The 22,610-nt window shown below is 40.9% G+C and overlaps 1 protein-coding gene across 3 annotated transcripts in view; it reads left to right on the top strand.

Moving 5' to 3' along the window:
- NLGN4X (neuroligin 4 X-linked) overlaps nt 1-8,833 on the top strand; it is a 246,436-nt gene extending 237,603 nt beyond the window's left edge. For 2 of the 3 annotated variants that reach the window (XM_006114116.5, XM_075915432.2), the window contains exon 7: nt 141-8,833. In XM_006114116.5, coding sequence (XP_006114178.3) covers nt 141-987 — 847 coding nt within the window. In that variant the 3' untranslated portion in view covers nt 988-8,833. The remainder of the gene's footprint in view (nt 1-140) is intronic. The other variant, XM_006114118.5, reaches the window with a different exon arrangement.
- Nucleotides 8,834-22,610: the final 13,777 nt, after the last annotated feature.

The raw sequence follows: 22,610 nt of genomic DNA on the forward strand, positions 1-22,610 counted from the left end.
ATAGTAATGTGTTTTTAATTATGCCTACTGCAGCGTTAAATTTAGCTGTCTTCAGTCTCTGTTAATTATTGTCAGATAAAGCAGAGTTCATTTCTTCATTGTGTGTAATATTGATTTGTTTGTTTTTTTTACTGTTGTAGAGATCCAAACCAGCCTGTTCCACAGGACACAAAGTTCATCCATACAAAACCCAACCGGTTTGAAGAAGTGGCCTGGTCTAAATATAACCCTAAAGACCAGCTCTATCTGCACATTGGCCTGAAACCCAGAGTTCGGGATCACTATCGAGCAACAAAAGTTGCCTTCTGGTTGGAACTCGTACCACATTTGCACAACCTAAATGAAATATTTCAGTATGTTTCCACAACAACTAAGGTGCCACCTCCTGATATGACATCATTTCCTTATGTCACCAGACGTTCTCCTGGAAAGCTCTGGCCAGCAACCAAACGCCCAGCCATGACACCAGCCAACACTAAACATTCAAAGGACACTCACAAAACAGCCCCAGAGGATACAACAGTTCTGATCGAAAATAAGCGAGATTACTCCACGGAGCTGAGTGTCACCATTGCAGTGGGGGCATCTTTGTTATTCCTCAACATTTTAGCTTTTGCTGCATTGTATTACAAGAAAGACAAGCGACGTCATGAGACACACAGGCGCCCCAGTCCCCAGAGGAACACAACCAATGATATAGCTCATATACAAAATGAAGAGATTATGTCATTGCAGATGAAACAACTAGAGCATGACCATGAGTGTGAATCGCTGCAGGCACATGACACTCTGAGACTAACCTGTCCACCTGACTACACCCTTACTTTGAGGAGGTCCCCAGATGACATTCCACTAATGACACCCAACACCATAACAATGATTCCAAATACATTAACAGGAATGCAACCTTTGCATACTTTCAACACCTTCAGTGGAGGACAAAACAGTACTAATTTACCCCATGGACATTCCACCACTAGGGTATAGCTCTCCCATTTCCCCCTCTTATCCCACAAGCCACTTGGAAGAAAAAGAAGTAGAGAAAGAGCATTCACCATTGAACAACTTATTGAAAACAACAAAAAGTAAACACAAATGGCAGTCGTTATTTTCTTACTGATCCTTCCCATAGGAACTCTCTGATATTAAAGATCAGCTTCAAACCCTGTGAAATGTGAAACATGTACATTGCTGTTATGATACTGCTTAAGATCTCAGCCGCTTTGAATGAAAGTTGATGCCAGAAGAAATCACTTGAAAGGGTGTTTTGAAAGTAACGAACAGAAGCAGAATCTTCTGCAACACAAAGCCAGTGACTGTACAGTTTTTTAAAATATGAAATTAAAAAAAAACAATTCTTTATGTGCCATACCATGAATGGCCCTTGTTAAAACAAAGACATCACCATGGGCTTTTATCCAGCATAAGAAGCTGTAACCAGAAGGGGGAAATAGGATTTTATTATTAAAAAAGAGGACTATGCAGTAAAATATGTATAGTTCTGTGCAAAGAGATGACTTGCCAGCCTGAACTATATTTAAAGAAACTTTGTAAAAAGTGTACATAGCTGTGAGTTAAAAAAAGGCTTTTATTGACGTTTTCAGTTTGAAAAGACCTTTTAGAAATTGTGCTTTCAGTTGTGACCTATGTGTATATACATTAGTCATATCACCTCGGTTTCCTCCAGACCAAATGGAGGATTTTCTTCTTAATTATTAGTGGTGAACAAAAACATGAGGTTTTTTTAACATGTTTCATTTATAAGAGGACATGGTGTCATACAGAGAGTACAGTTGTCTGTGTGACCTGCGTATTTTCCCTTACAGGTTACACAAGTGCATGTGAAAGCATTCTTAGGAGACAGTTGGGGTTTTATTTAGATTTCTTTCCTTTTATTTTTGTTTTAGCCTTCATTAAATTGCAACACAGAGATGGATCAGAAAATGCAAATCACAATTAATGTTTTAAGCTTATTGAATTGAACAAAGAAACAACAATACAGTGAGTCCAGTTTTGTAGTTGTTGGTTATTTTAATACATTAGGAAGACTTGACTTCACAATCTAGTGCCCTGACAAATGCAAGGAAAAACCTGCCTCTTGGTCAGTCTTTTATGAGGAAAACTAGCTCTATATTCACCAGCAGCTTCAGAAGAGCTTTTGCTGAAGAAGCATCCACTCAGCTTTGCCAAACCGACGAAAAAGGAAACTGGAAAGAGGAAAGGGGTGAGGGAGGTTTGTTTGGATTTTTAAAAGTGGTAAGATCATGACTGATTTGTATGCAAAGAGTTTTTCACCCCGTATCTTATTATTGTGATCAAGAGCATACCTGTTTGAAAACACTGTTTTTGCTGGTTAATTACATAGCAGTGACAAAAATCAGGCAATATTGTAGCGAGCTATTAGGAGAGGTAGCCAATTGTGTTCTGTGTGAATGTATATGAAAATTCTGGACAGCTTCATTTTCAGGAAAAGGCTAAATTACTATTCTCCCCTGCCCTCCCTTAACTGGGAAATGAAGGGCAACACAGCTGTTACACAAGAGGTTTGCCAGTTTCATGTAAACATCTGATTCAAGTGTGAGAAGCTAGACATGGGTTATTAACTGATGAAGATTGTTTATATTTTGTCTTTAGAAAGTGACTGCATCGTCAAGAGATAGTAACCAAAGATATTTGAACAAAGTTGCTCTGAACTTGAGCTTGACTATCTCAGATGTATTTTGTACTTTTATTTCAGTACCAGACTGGGCTCAACACCATTAGATAGTCTGTCCCACACAGAACTTAACACAGGATGCCTTCTATCTTTGTGATAAAACACTTTGGAATAGCCAGCCCATGAAACAATATTGTAGACACTGATATCAAAATCTGTGGGCTCTGCACAACTCCTTGTTCTGTGTGGTAGAGAAGTGGGTTCTGAAAGAAATGAAAAGAGATTTAAAACAGTAAAAATGCTCTATCTGACCAATATGTTTAACACAAAAGAAGACAGATTTGTTCTACAAGTTAGAGAGTGTTGAAGCAACAGTCCCAACTTACATCTAATAGCAAATGGGAAAAATTCTTCTTCACTGATCCATACCATAATGTTTATTAAAGCTGACTTTTTAGTAGCCATTTCCACAACCTATGTATTGCCTCGGCTGAGAAGCAGTAGTTCATGACTCTAGAAAAAGGCAGTGATGCTTGGCATCATAATCAGTTGGGTATATTTGTAATGTGAATTACAGTATTTGTTTAGTACTTCCAATTGTCTTCTGCTAGCAATATGTACAGTAATGTGTCAGGCTTGTGACATTTGGGTAAAAAAAGTTCCTGTAAGTGAATGAATTTAGCTTTTACAAATAATTATGACCAAGTCAATTTAATCCATCTGACTTGATGTATAATTTATAAATGGAAAAGGTTTATAGAATCTCCATAGCATTCTATAATAATGATAAAATATATGTGGTAAAGAAAAGAAAACAAGAACTTTCCCAGGCTTATAGTCTTGACCTTAAGAGGCACGCAGGGTTTAATGGTTTCTTTTGTTATTGTTTTGCAATTTTTTGTTTTTGCCTTAAGTAATGATAGAAGATATATATGGCTGGACACATATGTATAAACTTTTCAGCAGCATTTTTAATAATAAAATATCACAGTATTTTCTAATGCTTTGTGCAAAGAATTATGTGTTCATCCTTTTTATTTAACTTTTTGGTAGAACATCTTTTACAAATATTTTAAAATCCCTTTTTAATGATCCAGTGTAAAAGATGCCTAGATGTTCTGTATAAAAGTATTAAATTAACAGAGGTTGGATTTTCCAGATATTGAGTTGGCATAGCTTTTAAAGCTTTATAAGCCCATTGCTCAGGTGAATGAACAGTGGACTTTGATGCTCAGATGGTGAAGATATTGTAGAAGACAGAGCTCCATATGTTTATTTGTATGCTCCGCTGAACTCTGTTGTGTGTGTGTTTAACATTCTCACAGAGCAAAATATTCTAAGGGAATGCATAGCTAACTGCCTTCCATGTTATTTTAAAATTTATTTTTTTTCTCCCAAAATAGGTTTCAGGATAAAACTATAATTCTTACCACCTCAGTGTCTACAGTGCAATCAGACTGCAGCATCTGCAGACATACCTGAGCCTGCTTTGATTTAGTTAGTTCACATAACAATAGCAATGAAGCCAAGGCAGCACAAGCTATATAGGCCGATTAGAACCATAGGTATGTACTGGAGCTGCTAGCCCATACTGCCAAGACTTTACTGCTCTTATTATTTGAGCTAGCTAGATTATACTCGTTTGGAGATATCTCTACATACTACTATCATACTTCTTTTTGCAATGATCATTCATTTCTGTTTAGAATTAGATCTTTGGATAGTATAGCATATGTATGTTGAAACAAATGTCATGCCATTATCCATATCTATCATGGGGTGAACTCTAATGACATCTTCACATAGAAGAGTTTTATTATTCTTGTCATAAGATGGGTGAACAGTTTTAGTTTCCCCTTTTGTCATGTTAAAATGTTTTTATCATCTGAGTTTCCTGTTACTGAAGTGATGGATATGTGGAAGGGGATGATGTCCCTAGACTCTGTTTGCCATAACTGGGAATAGGTGACAAGGAATGGCTCACTTGGGGTGTGTCTACATTGCACCCTTGCCTCTAAATAAGCTAGGCAATTTGAGCTAAGGAAACGGTGTAGCTTATTTCAAGGTAATTTCAAAATAAAGTGCTATTCCATAACGTCCCTTAACCCTTGTGGAATGAGGTTTGCAGGGATGCTGGAATAGTGTGCCCATTATTTAGAAAAATATTTTGAAATAACAGGCTGCTTTAAAGCTATGGAATAGCTCTTTCGGGATACTTCCGGTATTCCAAAATAGCTCTGCTGTCTAGATGTACCTTTGATGATTACCTGTTCTGTTCATTCCCACTGGGACACTTGGCATTGGCCACAGTCAGAAAACAGAATACCGGGTTAGATGGACCTTTGGTGTTAGATGGACCTTTTGTCTGAACCAATATGGCCAATCTTATGTTCCGGTGATTTGGGTGACTACAACAAATACTGTCTTTGAATATTTGTTCATGTTTGTAAACATGCTCAGTTTTAGCTGTATTTCTGTCCCTTTTATTTTGTTTGCTTTCTGTAATGGTTTTGTTGAAAATCTTTACTGACAAATGTTTTCTGAATTTGGAGCCTATGTTGAAAAGCAAATTTTGAATTAGGAACCCCTCAGGAGTTACATCTAGACTCAGACATTAAAAGCCTTGTTTGGTGCACAGAAGTGTACTGGAACTATAGGTATGTAATGAAGCTGCTAACCTAGTGCTTAACATTATCACAGATCAAAATATTCCAAGAGAATGCATAGCTAAACTGCTTCCAATGTAAATGTAAAATTTTAAATTTGTCTCCCAGATTAGGTTTCAAGATAAAACCATTTGTATTAATTGCTACTACCTCAGGGTCTACCTTGCAATCAGATTGCAGTATCTGCAGACATACTTGAAGTAGCTTTGATCTAGTAAGTTCAACACCTTGAATTCTGAATGAATGAAGATTGCAAATAAGCTACAGATCAATTATTGGTCAGCAAATATAGCTGTATGAGAAGTAACATCAGGAAATTCATAGCTTGTTGAAAGACAATTCACAGAAAGATAGGCTGAAATTGCTAAAGATAGACTGAAATTACATTGTGAATTGTTCACCCAAATTGTTGGTAATCGTTCAGTAAATAACCTTCTATCTAAACAGTGCAATGCTAAAAAGGTGAGATGCAATATCTTCTCAAGTTAAGAAAATATCAGTTCTTTTTAGAATTAAAAAATATTACAAATGAGATTAGGTTGCTGTTTACTTTTTACTATGCTGATTCATGGTATTTAATGTCATAGACACAACACATGAAATAGTACTATGGCAGCTGTATGCTTTTTTCAGCTCTATAGATACTGCAGCACTGATAGAGCAACATCTGAATATCTTCAAAAAGTTGGGTCTTTAGTTTTGGTTACAATGAATTAAAAATATCTTTCATTTATGGACAGCACTTTCTTTCTTCTAATCCTTCGGCAGGTCATCTTGAGTGACAAATGATCTTTGATTTTGATATCTTGTGTCACCCTTTTTTCTGTACCTGACAGTCACATTATTCATTTGAGGCGCCTTTTATGTTATTGGCTTGTCATATTGGACACTACTTGTGCAAGATGTGTTCCGAAGGTATTTTCCTGACGCATCCATGGTGTTTATCCCCAAATCCATTTCTGATATGCAAAATTTCTGCTTTTGGTTCATTCTTATTACACTTTCACTATTTAAAAAATGTTCCTATGAAGGTGTAGTTAGACAAAAATATTTCTCATCCCACAAAAGTATCTGATTCTAAGGGCTGCCTGCTCATTTGCTGGTTTAACAGGCATGCTTTGGTATGTTAATTGTTTTAGAAGAAGGTACCAACCTAGAGTCAATGTATTCTGCTTTTATAGAGGCAGGAGTTTTATAATTCATATGATTTATTCTTAACATGTTTTCTTCTCTGCATTATATTGGAATCATGAATAGATTAAATTAGGCTGTCGCATCGTTGCACTGCAGGTTTCCTAAAGGCAAAAGGAACTTGTTATTCTTTTCTAGGTAGATGTGGCTAGTAATACTATATTATGCTAAACAAAAAGTGTTTGTAAAGTACCCTGCACAAAGACTAAATTGACATAAAAAGGGCAGCTGTGAAGCCTTTTGTCTTGTGTAATCAAAGCTGTTGGACTCGGTGTATACTGACTCTTGTTGGTTTAACCTTCTGTTAGTCTGATCCATGTCGTATGACTGAGGATAGGCAATAAAGAGTTATCTCTTACCAGCCCGCCTCTGTATATCACGCCCATTTGTATGTCACAATTTCAGGGACTGCCTGGAAACAGTGAAATGAGCTTTTTCCCTGTAGCTGCTAGGCAGAAGTGGACATTCCCAGTGAGGCTATGGCTGCTTTTGGAGGTGTACTGAGCCCACCAGATTCAGGAGAGGGCACAAAGTGGCCGGATAGAACTATCCTGAGGACTATGAGAAGATAGTATCTAATCACAAGGCACAGGCATGGGGACCCAGCATGCTCTGTGCTCAGCTTCAGCCCAGGCTACTGTGCTGTTTTCAGTTGGCCATTGGGGAGAAGGGAGTAGGGCGGACAATGTGGCAGTTAGAAGCCCAGATTCAACCCCTCCCCTTGCACCATGGCTCATAACAGACCTTGAAGAGAAATTACCGAAGCTGAGTCCAGAATCTATATCTACCACATCCAATGAGCTAGGCCCCTATGCTTGTCCTAGGCCGGGGCTGGCCAGAACCATGTGATGAGACACCCTATAACCAGTGGGGATAGGACTGGCTCACTACTTCCCTGCCCCTTTCAAGGCTGGTACTGGCCCTGTCCCCCTTATGAGCAGCCATGGCCTCAGCAGAGATGACCATTTTTTCCTAGGAGAATTCATAGCAATTGTAGGGGACTCAGCAGCTGTGCACAGCGCATGAAATTTGACTTATATCAAAATTTTTAAACGAAAAGCCATGATTTTCTGAAGGCTTTGTCTATATCACATCTTTAATACATCATGTTGTAAATGAAACAGGCAAAAAGCTTCTGTAAATCTAAGGGCCATCCTTCTGCCAATATGTTTAGATAGTGGTAATGCTTCCAGAACACTGACTAAACTATGAAGAGAACTAATGAAAGTGAAAAGGAAATGCTAGCAATCAGCTTTGGTTGAGAATTGTTTCATGCATGTTTATTGGTACAGTACAGTCATCCCTGGAAACCCCACTACTGAATGATTGAGCAAAGCACTGACTGCCTTTCAGACAATGATCATGATATTGCAAAAAATGCATGTGAAACACAGGTAAGGAGTTTCCCCAAAGGCTGTGCTTTCAAGAGTGCCTTTAAACAGTGCAAGAAAGGAACCGAAGTGAATGGAATTCAAAGTAAATGTGACTATAGTACAACTCATTTCTGAAACAAAATTTGATAAGCTCAGCGTAGAAATTATACAATTATACAATTAATTCCAGCACCCCAGCTCTATTTCCTCCCTTTATTAACAGAGGTGATTCAAAACACTTCTGTTTTAAAGTGTTAGGGCATGGTTCAGGGAATACATCTTTGTTTGTTTACAGTTGCCCCTGAAGGCCACATTACAGTTAGGGTTGCCAACTCCAAAACATAAACCTTGGCCATTAGCCACCTCCCACACCATCAACAATAAAAGGGTCCTACTACCAATTATAACTAGTAAATACAATATTTTGGAGAAAAATTTTACATTCCCACACATACACACAAAATCCTCCACAATATGTGTTTTGTTGTTGTTTTATTGGTTTACTTCCATATCCTAACATGGAGCTGCTCTCTGTACTATAGGGATATGAACACCATAACTGGTCTCAAGTGGACAAAAAAGGATATTAAAACTTTAACATGCAAATCAATACATTGAAGGAATAGAATCTGGACACCGTATGTGAAGCAAGCAGGAGAGTTTATTACACACAGCGCGCTGGATGGAGTGTCACTTGCTAAGCTCAGTGAACACTGCCAAACAATAGGTTACAACTAGTTATATAGGATGCTCAATGGGCAGATCAAAGTGATGGGAGGAGGGATGATCCCAGATCCCCTGGATAGATGCTAATAGTAAGGCAAGATAAGAAGCAATACTATAAAGTTACAGTAAAACAAGTATTTAAACAAAGCAGAATAGTGGTAGAAATGTAGCCGTGTTAGTCTGGTGCAGCTGAAACAAAAAACAGGACTATGTAGCACTTTAAAGACTAACAAGATGGTTTAATAGGTGATGAGCTTTTGTAGGCCAGACCCACTTCCTCAGATCAAATAGTCGAAGAAAATTGTCACAACCATATATACCAAAGGATACAATTAAAAATATGAACACACAGGAAAAGGACAAATCAAATTTCAGAACAGAAGTGGGAGGGAGGGAGGGGGATGGGGGGGGGAGGTAAATGTCTGTGAGATAATGATATTAGAGGTGATAATTGGGGAAGGTATCTTTGTAATGGGTAAGATAATTAGCGTCTTTATTCAAATATGCATGTAAAGTGTCGAATTTAAGCATGAATGACAGTTCAGAGGATTCTCTTTGAAGTGAAGTCTTAAAAGGTCTTTGAAGCAGGATGCAGGTAATCAAGTCGTTGAGACAATGTCCTTTCCGGTTGAAATGGCAAGAAACTGTTTTTTCTTTGTGATACTGTCTGATATCTGTTTTGTGGGCATTGATCCTTTGGCGAAGTGTCTGAGACGTTTGTCCAATGTACATAGCGGACGGACACTTTCGGCACATGATAGCATAAATTATATATCTGTATGCGCAGGGATATGTGTTCTTGATCTTATAACTCACTTGATTGGGTCCAATAATGGTATCAGCAGAGTGAATATGTGGACAAAGCTGGCAACGGGGTTTGTTGCAAGGGAAGGTGCCAGGGTTGGTATTAGTGTGGTATGTCCTGTGGTTGTTGGTAAGAATCATCTTGAGGTTAGGTGGTTGTCTATAGGAGACTATGGGTCTGTCTCCCAGAGCCTCTCGGAGTTTAGTATCCTGTTCCAGTATAGGCTGTAGTTTATTGATAATGTGTTGGACAGGTTTAAGTTGGGGGCTGTAGGTGATGACAAGTGGTGTTCTATTGTTGGTTTTCTTGGGTCTGTCTTGGAGTAGATGGTTTCTAGGTATTCGTCTGGCTCTTTCAATTTGCTTTTTTATTTCTCTGGGTGGGTAGTTGAGGCTTATAACTCAGGTTATAGTTGAGGTTTGATAGAGATCCTGAAGTTTCTGGTCTCTGTCAGTGGGATTAGAGCAGATGCGGTTGTATCGAAGGGCTTGGCTACAGATGATGGATCGTCTGGTGTGTTCTGGGTGGGAGCTGGAGGCATGTAACTAACTGTATGAGTCAGTGGGTTTTCTGTAGAGAGTGGTGTCTAATTTTCCATTGCTGATTTGTACTGTCGTGTTTCTGTTCTGAAATTTGATTTGTCCTTTTCGTATGTGTTCATTTTTTTAATTGTATCCTTTGGTATATATGGTTGTGACAATTTTCTTCCACTATTTGATCTGAGGAAGTGGGTCTGGCCCATAAAAGCTCATCACCTATTAAACCATCTTGTTAGTCTTTAAAGTGCTACACAGTCCTGTTTTTCGTTTAAAGAAAGCAGACATCAATTATCAATTATCAGTTAAGTGGTGATATGCCTGTCAGCTTCAAGAAGGTATCTCTGCAGGATGTGGTCCATCTGGGGATTAAAGCAGAGACATTAGCACCATTGAATGTATCTTGTCCTGCCTCCCATTCTGGGTGATGTCTTTCCTTTGATGGGCTAGACTGGTGGGGAAGGGGAATAACCATGTATTATGTTTATGTGCCTTTCCCAGAGTCTGAATTTAGATTGGAGTTCTTAACAGGATATCATAGCCTGCTTCAGAAATTTTCACCCTACAACATAAACTAATCAGGCCAGTTAAAAATTAGCTAGATGGAAACCCTAAATTGAAAGTACTCAGGTCATAGGTTAGACACCACTAGCTTAGCATTATCCTTGATTAAAACACCACCATCATAAAATAATAGCTCTAACATAATCAAGAGATCCATAATTCGCAGTTTTAGAAGATTGCATATTGCCTCGCAATGTGTTCAAAATTCTAAGACTTACAGAGAGGGCAGTATCATAGTGCCTTTATGAAGCAAACTTTTTTAGCCAAAAGCAATTAACCCTTCAATAAACATGAAAGTTGTATGTGTTTTAAAACAATAAGAGAAGAGTGAAAAATGCCAAACAATTATCCCCAGTACAAACAAAAGACACAGTTAGTTTTCAAAAAGAAAATGGCTAATAACCTGCCATCATGGAACTGTATTGAAACCAGCCTGGAACTTGAAAGGAGGAGCACAGGTTGCCAAAAGGAAGAATTTAGAGGAGGATGAGATCAAATCATTCAATCTCCATGCATATAGATACACTTCTAAACTGAATTTGCACCAATTTTATCAATAGTTGTTTTAATAAACAGACAATTAAATAAGGATGGCGTTCTCTCATTCTTACCCAGCATATGTTACATGAAATAATCCACACCAAGGTTATATATCATAAGTACACTCCAGGACAGTCCTACAAAACAGATGTAAAGAAAAACAAGAGTGACACTAGCTTTCTGTTTCTTGTATTCATCCAAAATGCTGCTGTCAGATGTAACCACTCGAGCTTAGTCACTTAACTGTGATTAGAAGCATCAGACACAGGCTTCAGATGGTAAATCTGTCTTAAGGTATGTCTACACTAGCCCCCTAGATTGATCTAGGGAGGCTAATGAGGGTGACCGAAATGAAAATGAAGCACGGGATTTAAATATCCTGCCCTTGATTTGCATGTTCCCGGACAGTCGCCATTTTAGAAATTGACTAGCCTGAAGTAACTGCCTGCGTCTACACATGGCAGTGAAACAGGATTTCGAAATAAAGCCCTAATTTGAATTAGCTGTTAAACCTCATTTCAGGAGCAATACCAGCTAATTTGAGTTAGGGCTTTATTTCAGAATCCCATTTCACTGCTGCATGTAGACCAGGGCAGTTACTTCGGGCTAGTCAATTTCTAAAATTGCGACTGGCAGGAACATGCAAATCAAGTGAGGGATATTTAAATCCCATGCTTCATTTGCAATTTCGGTCGCCCTCATTAGCCTCCCTAGATCGATCTAGGGGGCTAGTGTAGACATACCCTTAGGGACTAAACAGACCACTACAGAGGGAGCTGGTCAGAGAACAAATGGGGGTATGATTAGACATTGTGGGTTAGCTATAGTAATACTGATGTATGTGAACTTAGTAGCAGATGATCCTTTCATCTGTCAAAGGTGCACCTTAACCTCTATTTCTGTGTTTTACCAGTGAGTACACTGGCTGTAGTTGGTTTTAGTTTATATTATTGTGTAGTTTATTCTGCAACCAAGAAAGAAAGAAGTGGAAGGACTCAACAGTTGCCATTGCATGTTGTTGCATACCATGTAATAGGTGTATTAATCTTCAACAAGAGACTCTCTGTTACAACCGTGTTGCCTCTCTACTTCAGCAAGAGTGAGTTTTGCTGACAATTAGACAGTGTGTCAGCTTCCTGCCACACCAATCTGTCTTCCTCATTAGGAAACTCGTCAAGGTTCACCCAGCCCAAACCTTGTGCAAAGGTAACAATCAGTAGACACCAGCTCCTTAGTGATCTTTGGGCATGTCTACACTACAGAGTTATTTCAAAATAACTCCCATTATTTCAAAATAACAAGGTGAGTTCACACAGCAAGCCCATTATTTCAAAACTAATTTGAAATAACAGGCTTATTATTTCAAAATAATAACCCCTCATTCTATGAGGAATAACACCTATTTTGAAATAAGGTTAGTGTGGACTCTTAGCTGCTGTTATTTCAAAATAACTACTTCCCAGAGTCATGCAAAGTAATTACTCCCCAGTGCTTCCTGGGGCTCTAAGTCAAAGTAGCTCATCCACATTAAGGGAGGCTGCCTCAGACTAATTTTAAGACTTCTCTGTAGTGTGGATGTGTTATTTCAAAATAGCTATTTTGGGAGTTATTATTTCAAAATAACTTATTTTGAAATAACCTGGTACTGTAGATGTAGCATTTCTGTCCAATGCATACTTCCAATTACTGTATGTTCCAAGAAGTTACTTAGTTCACTGCTCTTTTAAAGTATCAGTACATTTCAGCTTATTAACTTAACTTGGGTAAACACACCCCTCCCTTGAAACACAGCACTAGATTGGTTTATAGTAAAAATGAAACATATTTCTTAACAAAAAATCATATGGTAAATGATAACAAGTAGAAGGAATGAGGATAGAAATGGTTACAAATAAGCAAATATAAAAATACACTTTTTAATAGCTAAGACCTAAATTAACAAGCTATAGTCTTTTTTCAAGGTAGTTTCCTCATCCATCTGCCTTTCCCAGCACCTACTGGTTAACATTTATATAGGATTGTTACAGAGTCTGAGATGCTGGTTTTCCTTGGCTATTCATAAGGGATCATTCTAAGGGTTTCTGGGTGTCCTTATATCTCAGAATTGACTTTTGACTTCATCTTGATTAAAGTACCTCATTGTGTGTTTCTCTGTAAGTTTACAATGTAAATGTTCTCTTCTTGCAGCTTCTGGCATAAATGAAAAACCCATTGAACATGGGCACATCTGGTTTGAGGTGTTGGCTTCTTTCCTTTACCTTGACAAAACCCTCTTTAACAGCATCCTCTGACATGCCTGGCTTAATACATTTTAGTGCTAATATTTAAAGTATGTTATCAGTGAGCACCCATAAATCCACACACAGCATTGTCACATGCATTTCATAATGGCAGTATGGATCAGTGTGTTATTAGTTTTCATATGATCTCTCATAAAGCATATTTTGTACAAATACTACAGTGTGTTGGGTCTGAGCATAAGGGTGTTCGGCATCACAATGACTTAGGTCTGGTTGATAATTTCCCACTATAAAGCTGGAAAACATCAAAATTACTTATGCTCAAAAGCACATCAAAGAACCAGGACATGATTCTTTGATAATTTGAGCGTTGAAGTAGTTGAAAACAGAAGTTATTTACACTCATATGTACAAAAAGGGGAACTGAAAAGGGCTAAGTTTGCATTTTCTCTGTTAATTTGGATCTGTACAAACATTTCAATTATCTCCCAAATTGAATATGCTGTGATTCTGGAGGTTGGATGGTTCCCATCTTTGATCTATAGGTTATCACAGACAATGTTTTCTCTAACATTTTCCATCCATGTGTAGATATTTTCCATTCACGTGCAGAATATTTTATGTGCACCGAGGCATGTGTGATTGTACATCTTCAGTGGAAACAAACACCTAGCTGTGGGCACTCTGCTAATCCAGTGTTTCTCAACCTTTTTTTATAAAGTATCTCCTTTTAAAAAACATAAGTCCCCCCAGTACATATAGTTTTCAGACACACAATTTATTTTCTACCATTTCAACACATTTGTTTAAACAACTTAATCGTAGCCGGGCGGGCAGTGAAATTTTTGGGTGTAAAAAGTACAAAAATAGTAAAGCACTGTAAAACTTAACACAAAAATTCTGTTTTCTCCAAATTTCAGTTGTGTTGCCATACCCCCCAGACTTCTCTCGAGTACTCCTAAGGGTACTCATACCACTGGTTGAGAAACACTGTGCTGATCAGCTGAGCGGCATTTGAATCTCTCCTGGGCAACTGCACAAGCACCTAGCTTACAGGCAACACTGGTCACAGACCTTGCTGAAACTGTTGGTGCATGTTAGCTGCTGTCCATTCCATATAACTGAGAGAACAATTAAATGCTCCTTTGGTGACAGCAGAAACAATGGAATCTGCTACCCAAAGACTGGACTGAATGCAAATGCAGAGACGAGTATTATTCCAGGTGTCTGGACTTAGGGGTTGTTAGAAGAAGCCAGAAAGCAAGCAGAAAACAAGAACAGAGCAAGAAAATCTCTGAATTCAGTCTTTCCAGCTCAAAGCTTTCCTTCCAACAACTACTTCAGCTTCTCTGTAGCTCATGGCTAGCCATGCAGCCACTGCACCCAAACATAACAAAGCCCTTTCCTGTTTCATGATCACTTTACCTGGACAGGAAGAAGGAGCTATGAAGTGGACAGAGTGTTCATGGGAGTTCTAGTCACCATCTTGAAAGGTCTATAACCATAGCATTGTTTTCAGAACACAGTAACAAGCATCTTTTTCTAGATCTGTGGAGTTCATATTGATCCTTCCCACTTCAGGATTGCTCTTTTATAGTACATTCTTCCCAGGCTGCCTTCTGTAGAGGAAGAGAGAGGGAGGAAAGGGTTAGTTATTTAAATCTGGCATAGACAAACAGATGTTTATCTAAAATAGTTACTTTGGGACTGTTTCCTGTTGCTGCATCATCTTCCTTTCCAGTTAATCGCAAAAAATCTAAGGTAAAAGAAGATAACATTTAAAAAGGCTTCTTATTCCAGAGGGCATGATTATCTCATAATAAGTTATTCCCTTAACCTACAAACATTCCTAAAACTTAGAAAGCAATGCAGATTCAGTGTCAAAGAACAAATGCATTAACACGCATTTCCATTTTTTATAAGAGAAATACATAATTCATCAAATAGTTGTCAAAATAATGCTCTGCTATTTTCCTGTTGTGCTTTTTGCTGGAACATCATACTGTGGGGCATTGTCTACACTATACATTTTTGCAGCAGAAAATATGCTAATGAAATCATGACTCATGCCAATGAGTCCCTCATTAGCATATTTTCTGCAGCAAAAATGTGTAGTGTAGACAAAGCCTTATTGCCACAGGAGCCAGCTAATATGTGGTTATATCTGAACCTTAAGCAGTAGGTGTAAAAAAAGTTTCTAGATGATCAGAAGAATATGTTGAAACTACAGAGACTGTGACAGTATAAATGTGATGTCATCACATAAAATGATTACTTTAGGTGAGTGCAGGTAAAGAGAGACTATTTTTCGCTAAGAGATCAAGTCAGATACTTTACTTTCGCTCACATATATGCTATAAGTAAAATAAAGGACTATGTAGCATGTTAAAGACTAACAAGATGGTTTATTAGATGATGAGCTTTCGTGGACCAGACCCACTTCCTCAGATCAAGTAGTGGAAGAAAATAGTCACAACCATATATACCAAAGGATACAATTTAAAAAAATGAACACATATGAAAAGGACAAATCACATTTCAGAACAGGAGGGGGATGCGGGGGGGGGGGGGAGGGAAGGAAGGAAGGAAAGTGTCTGTGAATTAATTATATTAGAGGTGGGGAGAGTTAGATGTCTGTGAGCTAATGGTATTAGAGGTGATAATTGGGGAAGCTATCTTGGTAATGGGTAAGATAGTTAGAGTCTTTGTTCATTCCTTCTCGGAGCGTGTCGAATTTTAGCATGAATGACAGTTCAGGGGATTCCCTTTCAAGTGCAGATGTAAAAGGTCTTTGTAGCAGAATGCAGGTGGTTAAGTCATTGAGAGAGTGTCCTTTCTGGTTAAAATGGCAAGAAACTGTTTTTTCTTTGTGATCTTGTCTGATATCTGTTTTGTGGGCGTTAATTCTTTGGCGAAGTGTCTGAGGGTATATCTACACTACCCCCCTAGTTCTAACTAGGGGGGTAATGTATGCATACCGAACTTGCTAATGAAGCCCGGGATTTGAATTTCCCGGGCTTCATTAGCATAAAGCCGGCGCCGCCATTTTTAAAAGCCGGCTAGTGCGAACTCCGTGCCGCGCGGCTACACGCGGCACGGACTATATAGTTCGGATTAGGCTTCTAATACGAACTATCTGTACGCCTCGTGGAACGTACAAATTCAAATCCCGGGCTTCATTAGCAAGTTCGGTATGCATACATTACCCCCCTAGTTCGAACTAGGGGGTAGTGTAGACGTACCCTGAGATGTTTGTCCTACGTACATTGGACAAACATCTCAGACACTTCGCCAAAGGATTAATGCCCACAAAACAGATATCAGACAAGATCACAAAGAAAAAACAGTTTCTTGCCATTTTAACCAGAAAGGACACTCTCTCAGGGTATGTCTACACTACAAAGTTAGTTCAAACTAGCTAGTTCATAGGCGCTATACTAGCGCTCCGCTAGTTCGAATTTAATTGGAACTAGCGGAGCGCTTAGTTCGAACTAGGAAAACCTCATTTTACGAGGATTAAGCCTAGTTCGAACTAGCTAGTTCGAATTAAGGGGTGTGTAGCCCCTTAATTCGAACTAGTGGGAGGCTAGCCCTCCCCAGGTTTCCCTGGTGGCCACTCTGGCCAACACCAGGGAAACTCTATGCCCCCCTCCTGGCCCCGGACCCCTTAAAGGGGCACGGGCTGGCTACGGTGCCCGTGCCAGATGCAAGCCTGCCAGCACCCAGCCAGCAGACCCTGCACCTGGCACAGATCGAGCCACCCACCCGATGCCCCCCAGCCCACCCCCTCTTCCCGGGACCAGGCTGGCGGCTCCCGTGAGCTTGTCCGGGACCGTAAGAGGCGGGCACCTGCCTGGGCTAGTGCGGACATTGTGGACCTCGTCCACGACCTCCGCACTAGGCACAGGAAAGTGGCCAGCTAGGGCAGGAGAGCTGCCAGCCTGGTCACCCAGGAGCAGGTGTGCATGAAAATCAAGGGGGTCCACTGAGACCCCCGACACTGAGCCCTGAGCTTACAATGGCCGGACTGGGTCAGACCAAAGGTCCATCTAGCCCAGTAGCCTGTCTGCCGACAGCGGCCAACACTAGGGACCCTGGAGGGGATGGACCGAAGACAGTGACCAAGCCATTTGTCTCATGTCGTCCCTCTCCAGCCTTCCACAAACCTTGGGCAGGGACACCACTCCTACCCCCTGGCTAATACAACTCCAAGGACCCAACCTCCATGACTTGATCTCACTTCCCTTTAAACTCTGTTCTAGTTCTAGCCTTCACAGCCTCCTGCAGCAAGGAGTTCCACAGGTTGAGTATTTGCTTTGTGAAGAACAACTTTCTGTTACTAGTTTGAAGTCTGCTACCCATTCCTTTCCTTTGGTGTCCTCTAGTCCTTCTTTATGGGAACTAATGAATAACTTTTCTGTATGCACCCTCTCCACACCACTCCTGCTTTTAGAGACCTCTATCCTGTCCCCCCTCCATCTCCTCTTTTCTAAGCTGAAAAGTCCCAGTCTCTTTAGCCTCTCTTCATATGGGACCTGTTCCCAACCCCTGATCATTTTAGTTGCCCTCCCCTCTCCCAGCCTCTCTCTTCCCCTCTCCCACCTCCTTTTCCCAGTCTCACCCAGTTTTGTTCAATAAAGACAGATTCAATTTTTGAACACAATTGTCCCTTTATTTTGTACATCAAGAAGAGGGGCTAGGGAAGGGTAAGTGGAAGGAGGTGAGGGAGGAATGGGGTATACACCCCCGATGGGGAGGACTGGGCTGGCTCTGCGGGTTTTTCGGGTGGAAGCTCTCCTGCAGCCCCCCCAATTGCCCCCTCTCCCTAGATGGCAGCCTGTGGCAAGTGCAGCCCGTCTGATGGCTGAGTGCTGTGATGTGCCCAGTGTGGGTACTCCGGGCTCTCCAAGCCAGGACTGCTTTGCAAGCGGGGTACCCCTGAGAACTGTCTGTCCGGGGTGGGGGTCAGGACCCTTTAAGCACAGCCCTCGGCTAGCCTGAGACAGCATCTCCACGCTCTAAGTCCTCCTCTGATGCCCTGCCGTCACTGCTTCTGGCCATCCTTAAGCCAGGTTCAGGGTCCACTTAATGTGGACATGCTAGTTCGAATTAGGAAAACGCTAATTTAAACTAGTTTTTTAGTCTGGATCCGTTAGTTCAAATTAGCTTAGTTCGAATTAAGTAATTCGAACTAAGTTAGTTCGAATTAACTAATTCGAACTAAGTTAGTTCGAATTAATGTTGTAGTGTAGACATACCCTCAATGACTTAACCACCTGCATTCTGCTACAAAGACCTTTTACATCTGCACTTGAAAGGAGTAATGAGCTTAAAGTGCAGCAAGGGAGGTTTAGATTGGACATTAGGAAAAAATTCCTAACTGTCAGGGTGGTCAAATATTGGAATAAATTGCCAAGGGAGGTGGTGGAATCTCCCTCTCTGGAGATATTTAAGAACAGGTTAGATAGACATCTGTCAGGGATGGTGTAGGTGGAGCTTGGTCCTGCCTTGAGGGCAGGGGGGCTGGACTCGATGACCTCTTGAGGTCCCTTCCAGTCCTATTATTCTATGATTCTATGATAGGAATCACAGAATCTTCCCTTGTCACCCTCCTCTTTCATATGTACTCCTTGAGAGTCAACTCAGATCTCACTGGTAGTCATCTAGAACCTTTTCCAAGCCCTGCATGTTTCATAGTTGTAATCTTTGAGGGTACGTCTACACTAAAGCATTATTTTGAAATAGCTTATTTCGAAATAACGTGTATAGGCACAAAATGCATTTCAAAATAGCATTTTGCTATTTCTAAATAGCGCATCCACACTGAGTGAACTCTGAATCGCATTTAAGGCTGGCCAGAACCAGTTCCAGCAGGGCACCAGGTCAGGACTTACTGTACGGGGCTGCGACTTGAGGCTATCTGAGGTCTGTGCTTCAAGGGACCGACACCTCCCCCTCCGCCCCCAGCCAGCCAGTTCTCAGGTTTCCCTGCTTGCTTGTCTACCTCGATGAGGGACAGCAAAGCATTTTGTCTATGCGTGGTCTCACTCCAAACACCACAGCACTCACTCGGGACACCACAACACTTGGCAACATGGAGCCAGAGCTGCCCCTGGGCATTCTGGTGCTTCTCTTGGATGCATTGCTGCGAGCCTGGCTGCATTTTCTGCAGGCTGCCATCTGGGAGGTCCATCGGGGAGCTGTCAGTATGTAGGAGGCTGTGCAGGAGAGCTTCCACCCCGAGGAGCACTAAGAGCCTCCCTGGTCATCCCCACTGGTTACTTGTGCCTCATTCCTCCCTCACGTCCTTCCACTTACCCCTCCCTAGCCCCCCTTCCTGCTGTTAAATAAAATACATGTATTTTCATGAACACAAACTCTCTTTATTTAACAAAACTGGGGGGGGGGGAGGAGGAAGGGAATGAAACTCTGGTGAGACTGGGGAAAGGAGACTATGCTGAGATAGGGAAGACTTGTGTGGAAATGGAGGGGCAGGTGATCTTCATTGGATTTCTACTTGTTCCTAGAGGAGGAGAATGAAGATGAGAAGATTATGATGATAAATAGATGGCTCAAGCAGTATTGCTATAAGAAGAGTTTAAGGATATTTGAACACTGGGCGGCATTCTTAGACAGAGGACACTTCCCACTGGATGGACTCTCTGGGTGTGTCTAGACTACATGCCTCCTTCGACGGAGGCATGTAGATTAGCCAGATCGGAAGAGGGAAATGAAGCCGCGATTAAAATAATCGCGGCTTCATTTAAATTTAAATGGCTGCCCCGATCTGCCGATCAGCTGTTTGTCGGCAGATCGGGGCAGTCTGGACGCGACGCGCCGACAAAGAAGCCTTTCTTCATCGGCACAGGTAAGCCTCGTGAAACCAGGTTTACCTGTGCCGATGAAGAAAGGCTTCTTTGTCGGCGCGTCGCGTCCAGACTGCCCCGATCTGCCGACAAACAGCTGATCGGCAGATCGGGGCAGCCATTTAAATTTAAATGAAGCCGCGATTATTTTAATCGCGGCTTCATTTCCCTCTTCCGATCTGGCTAATCTACATGCCTCCGTCGAAGGAGGCATGTAGTCTAGACACACCCCATCTGAGTAGGGAAGGAAATAGATGGCAGATGGCACGGTTGATTAAAGAGCAGGGATTTTTAATGAATCTGTAAACTTGGGGATCATACCCTATGACTGTAGAATTGCTAATATGGTACCTTTTTTAAAAAAAAAGATATAGAAAAGTGATGCAGGAAACAATATGTTTGTCTGAGTTGTATGCAAGGTCTTGATTTTGGAAGTAGTAGCAGCTAAGAACATACTGGTGAATGCTAATTGGAACAACATGGTTTTACAAAAAGGTAGATTGTGCCAGATGAACCTGAGCTCCTTCTTTCAGAAAATAACTGATTTATGTTTAGACAAAGGAAATGAAGCAGATCTAATATACCTGGATTTTAGTAAGGCATTTGATGTAAATCCACATTGGAAATTATTAATTAAATTGAATAAGATGGGGATTAATATAAAAACTGAAAGGTGGATAAGGAACTGGTTAAAGTGGAGACTACAACAGGTCATACTAAAAGGTGTTAGAGGGAGGTTACTAATAGAGTTTCTCAAGGATTATTCCTTGGAGCTAGATGACTAACATTTTTATTTAAGATTTTGGCACAAAAAGTGGGAGTGTGCAAACATAGTTGTGAATGACAAAGTTGGGTGGGTATTACCAATATGAAGGGAGACCACAATATCACACAAGAATATCTAGATGACCCTGATAACTGAAGTTATAGAAATGGATTACATTTAATAGTGCAAACTGTAAGGACATGCATGATGGGTCTCACCAAAAGACATTTTGCAATAAGATGGGGATGTATTAATCAGAAGTGACAGAGCAGGAGAAGACCTGGGTGTATTGGTTGATCACAGCTATGAGCCATCAATGTGATATGGCTGTTAAAAAGGCTAATACATTTTTTAGATGTATTAGGTGAGTTATTTCCACTAGAGACAGGAAAATGTTAGTCTGAAGGGCTTTCACTCACCACCACAGCATCACCTGTCATCTGTCCTGGTAATTAGATCCTTCTGGCCGGCTGGGTGCCTTCCCTTGGGTGGTGTCTCCCCTCTTCCTGCTAGACCACAGCATCCTCTTCAAGGACACTGCCCTCTGGCAGTGCTCACGTCAGTCTCTGAGCTCTTCTTCCGGGGGGGAGTTGTTGCTTCTTCAGCAGGCCTTGCTTCAGGCCCAGCAGTTGGGGGCTTGCTTCGCCAGAGCTCCTCTGGCCCTGGCCCTGGCCCTGGCTCCAGGAAGCTGACTACTCCCCCAGCAGCCAGACTTTCACTGCTCTCCCCTCCAAGTAGCAGCCCATCCTCTTATATAGCTCCCAGTCCCGCCCTAATCGGCTAACTTGGCCTCAGCTGGTTCTAAACTCCCAGGCCATGCTCTGGGCTGGGGTTTGCCTTTAAAGGGCTAGTGCAGGGTGAGCACTCTGTCACAGTTAGTAATATTATAGAAGGTACTGGTGAGGTCTAATCTGGAATACCATGTTCAATTCTTGTCTCCCATGTTTAAGAAAGATAAATTCAACCTGAATCAGGTGCCACTAAGATGATCTGAGGAAGGGAATACATCCCTTATGAAACAAGACTCAATGAGCTTGGCTTGGCCTAATCAAAGAAGGCTGGGGAATATGAGAGCTCTCTATAAATACATCAGAGGAATTAATACCAGTAAGGGGGAAGAATTATTTACATGGACTGAAGAACAAATGCATGTAAACTGGCCATCGTTAATTGTGAGTTTAAATTAGATGACATTTTCTACTATCAGAAGAGTGAAGTTCTGGAACAGCTTTTCAAGGAGAGCAGTATAGACAAAACCCCAATGGGCTTCAAGACTGAGCCTGATAAGTTTATGGAGGATATGAATAATGAAGCTCACTACAACGGAATGTAGCCCTTCTACAACTAGTAGTAGCAGCTATCTCCAGTGACCAGTGGTGAGACACTAGTTGGAAAGGTATCTGTGTAACTACAAAGAATTCTCAAGTGTCTAGATGCTGGGTCTTACCCACAAGGATAGGGTGTAAATGACCACCATATTTGGGGTTGAGAAGGAACTGTGTCCCAGAACAGATTGGCAGAGACCATGATGGGGTTTTGCCTTTCTCTGTTGCCTGGAGCACTGGTCACTCGCAGGTATATACTACAGATTGTAATTCCCTAAACTGGTCCTCTCTGATCCTTGACCACAGAACCGAGGTATAGGGAGCTCTGGTGGCAGGGCAGGAGTGTGGTGTAAGGG

The sequence above is a fragment of the Pelodiscus sinensis genome, chromosome 1 (assembly GCF_052426305.1).
Source record: "Pelodiscus sinensis isolate ZL-2025 chromosome 1, ASM5242630v1, whole genome shotgun sequence".
In the NCBI taxonomy this organism is placed as follows: Eukaryota; Metazoa; Chordata; order Testudines; family Trionychidae; genus Pelodiscus; species Pelodiscus sinensis.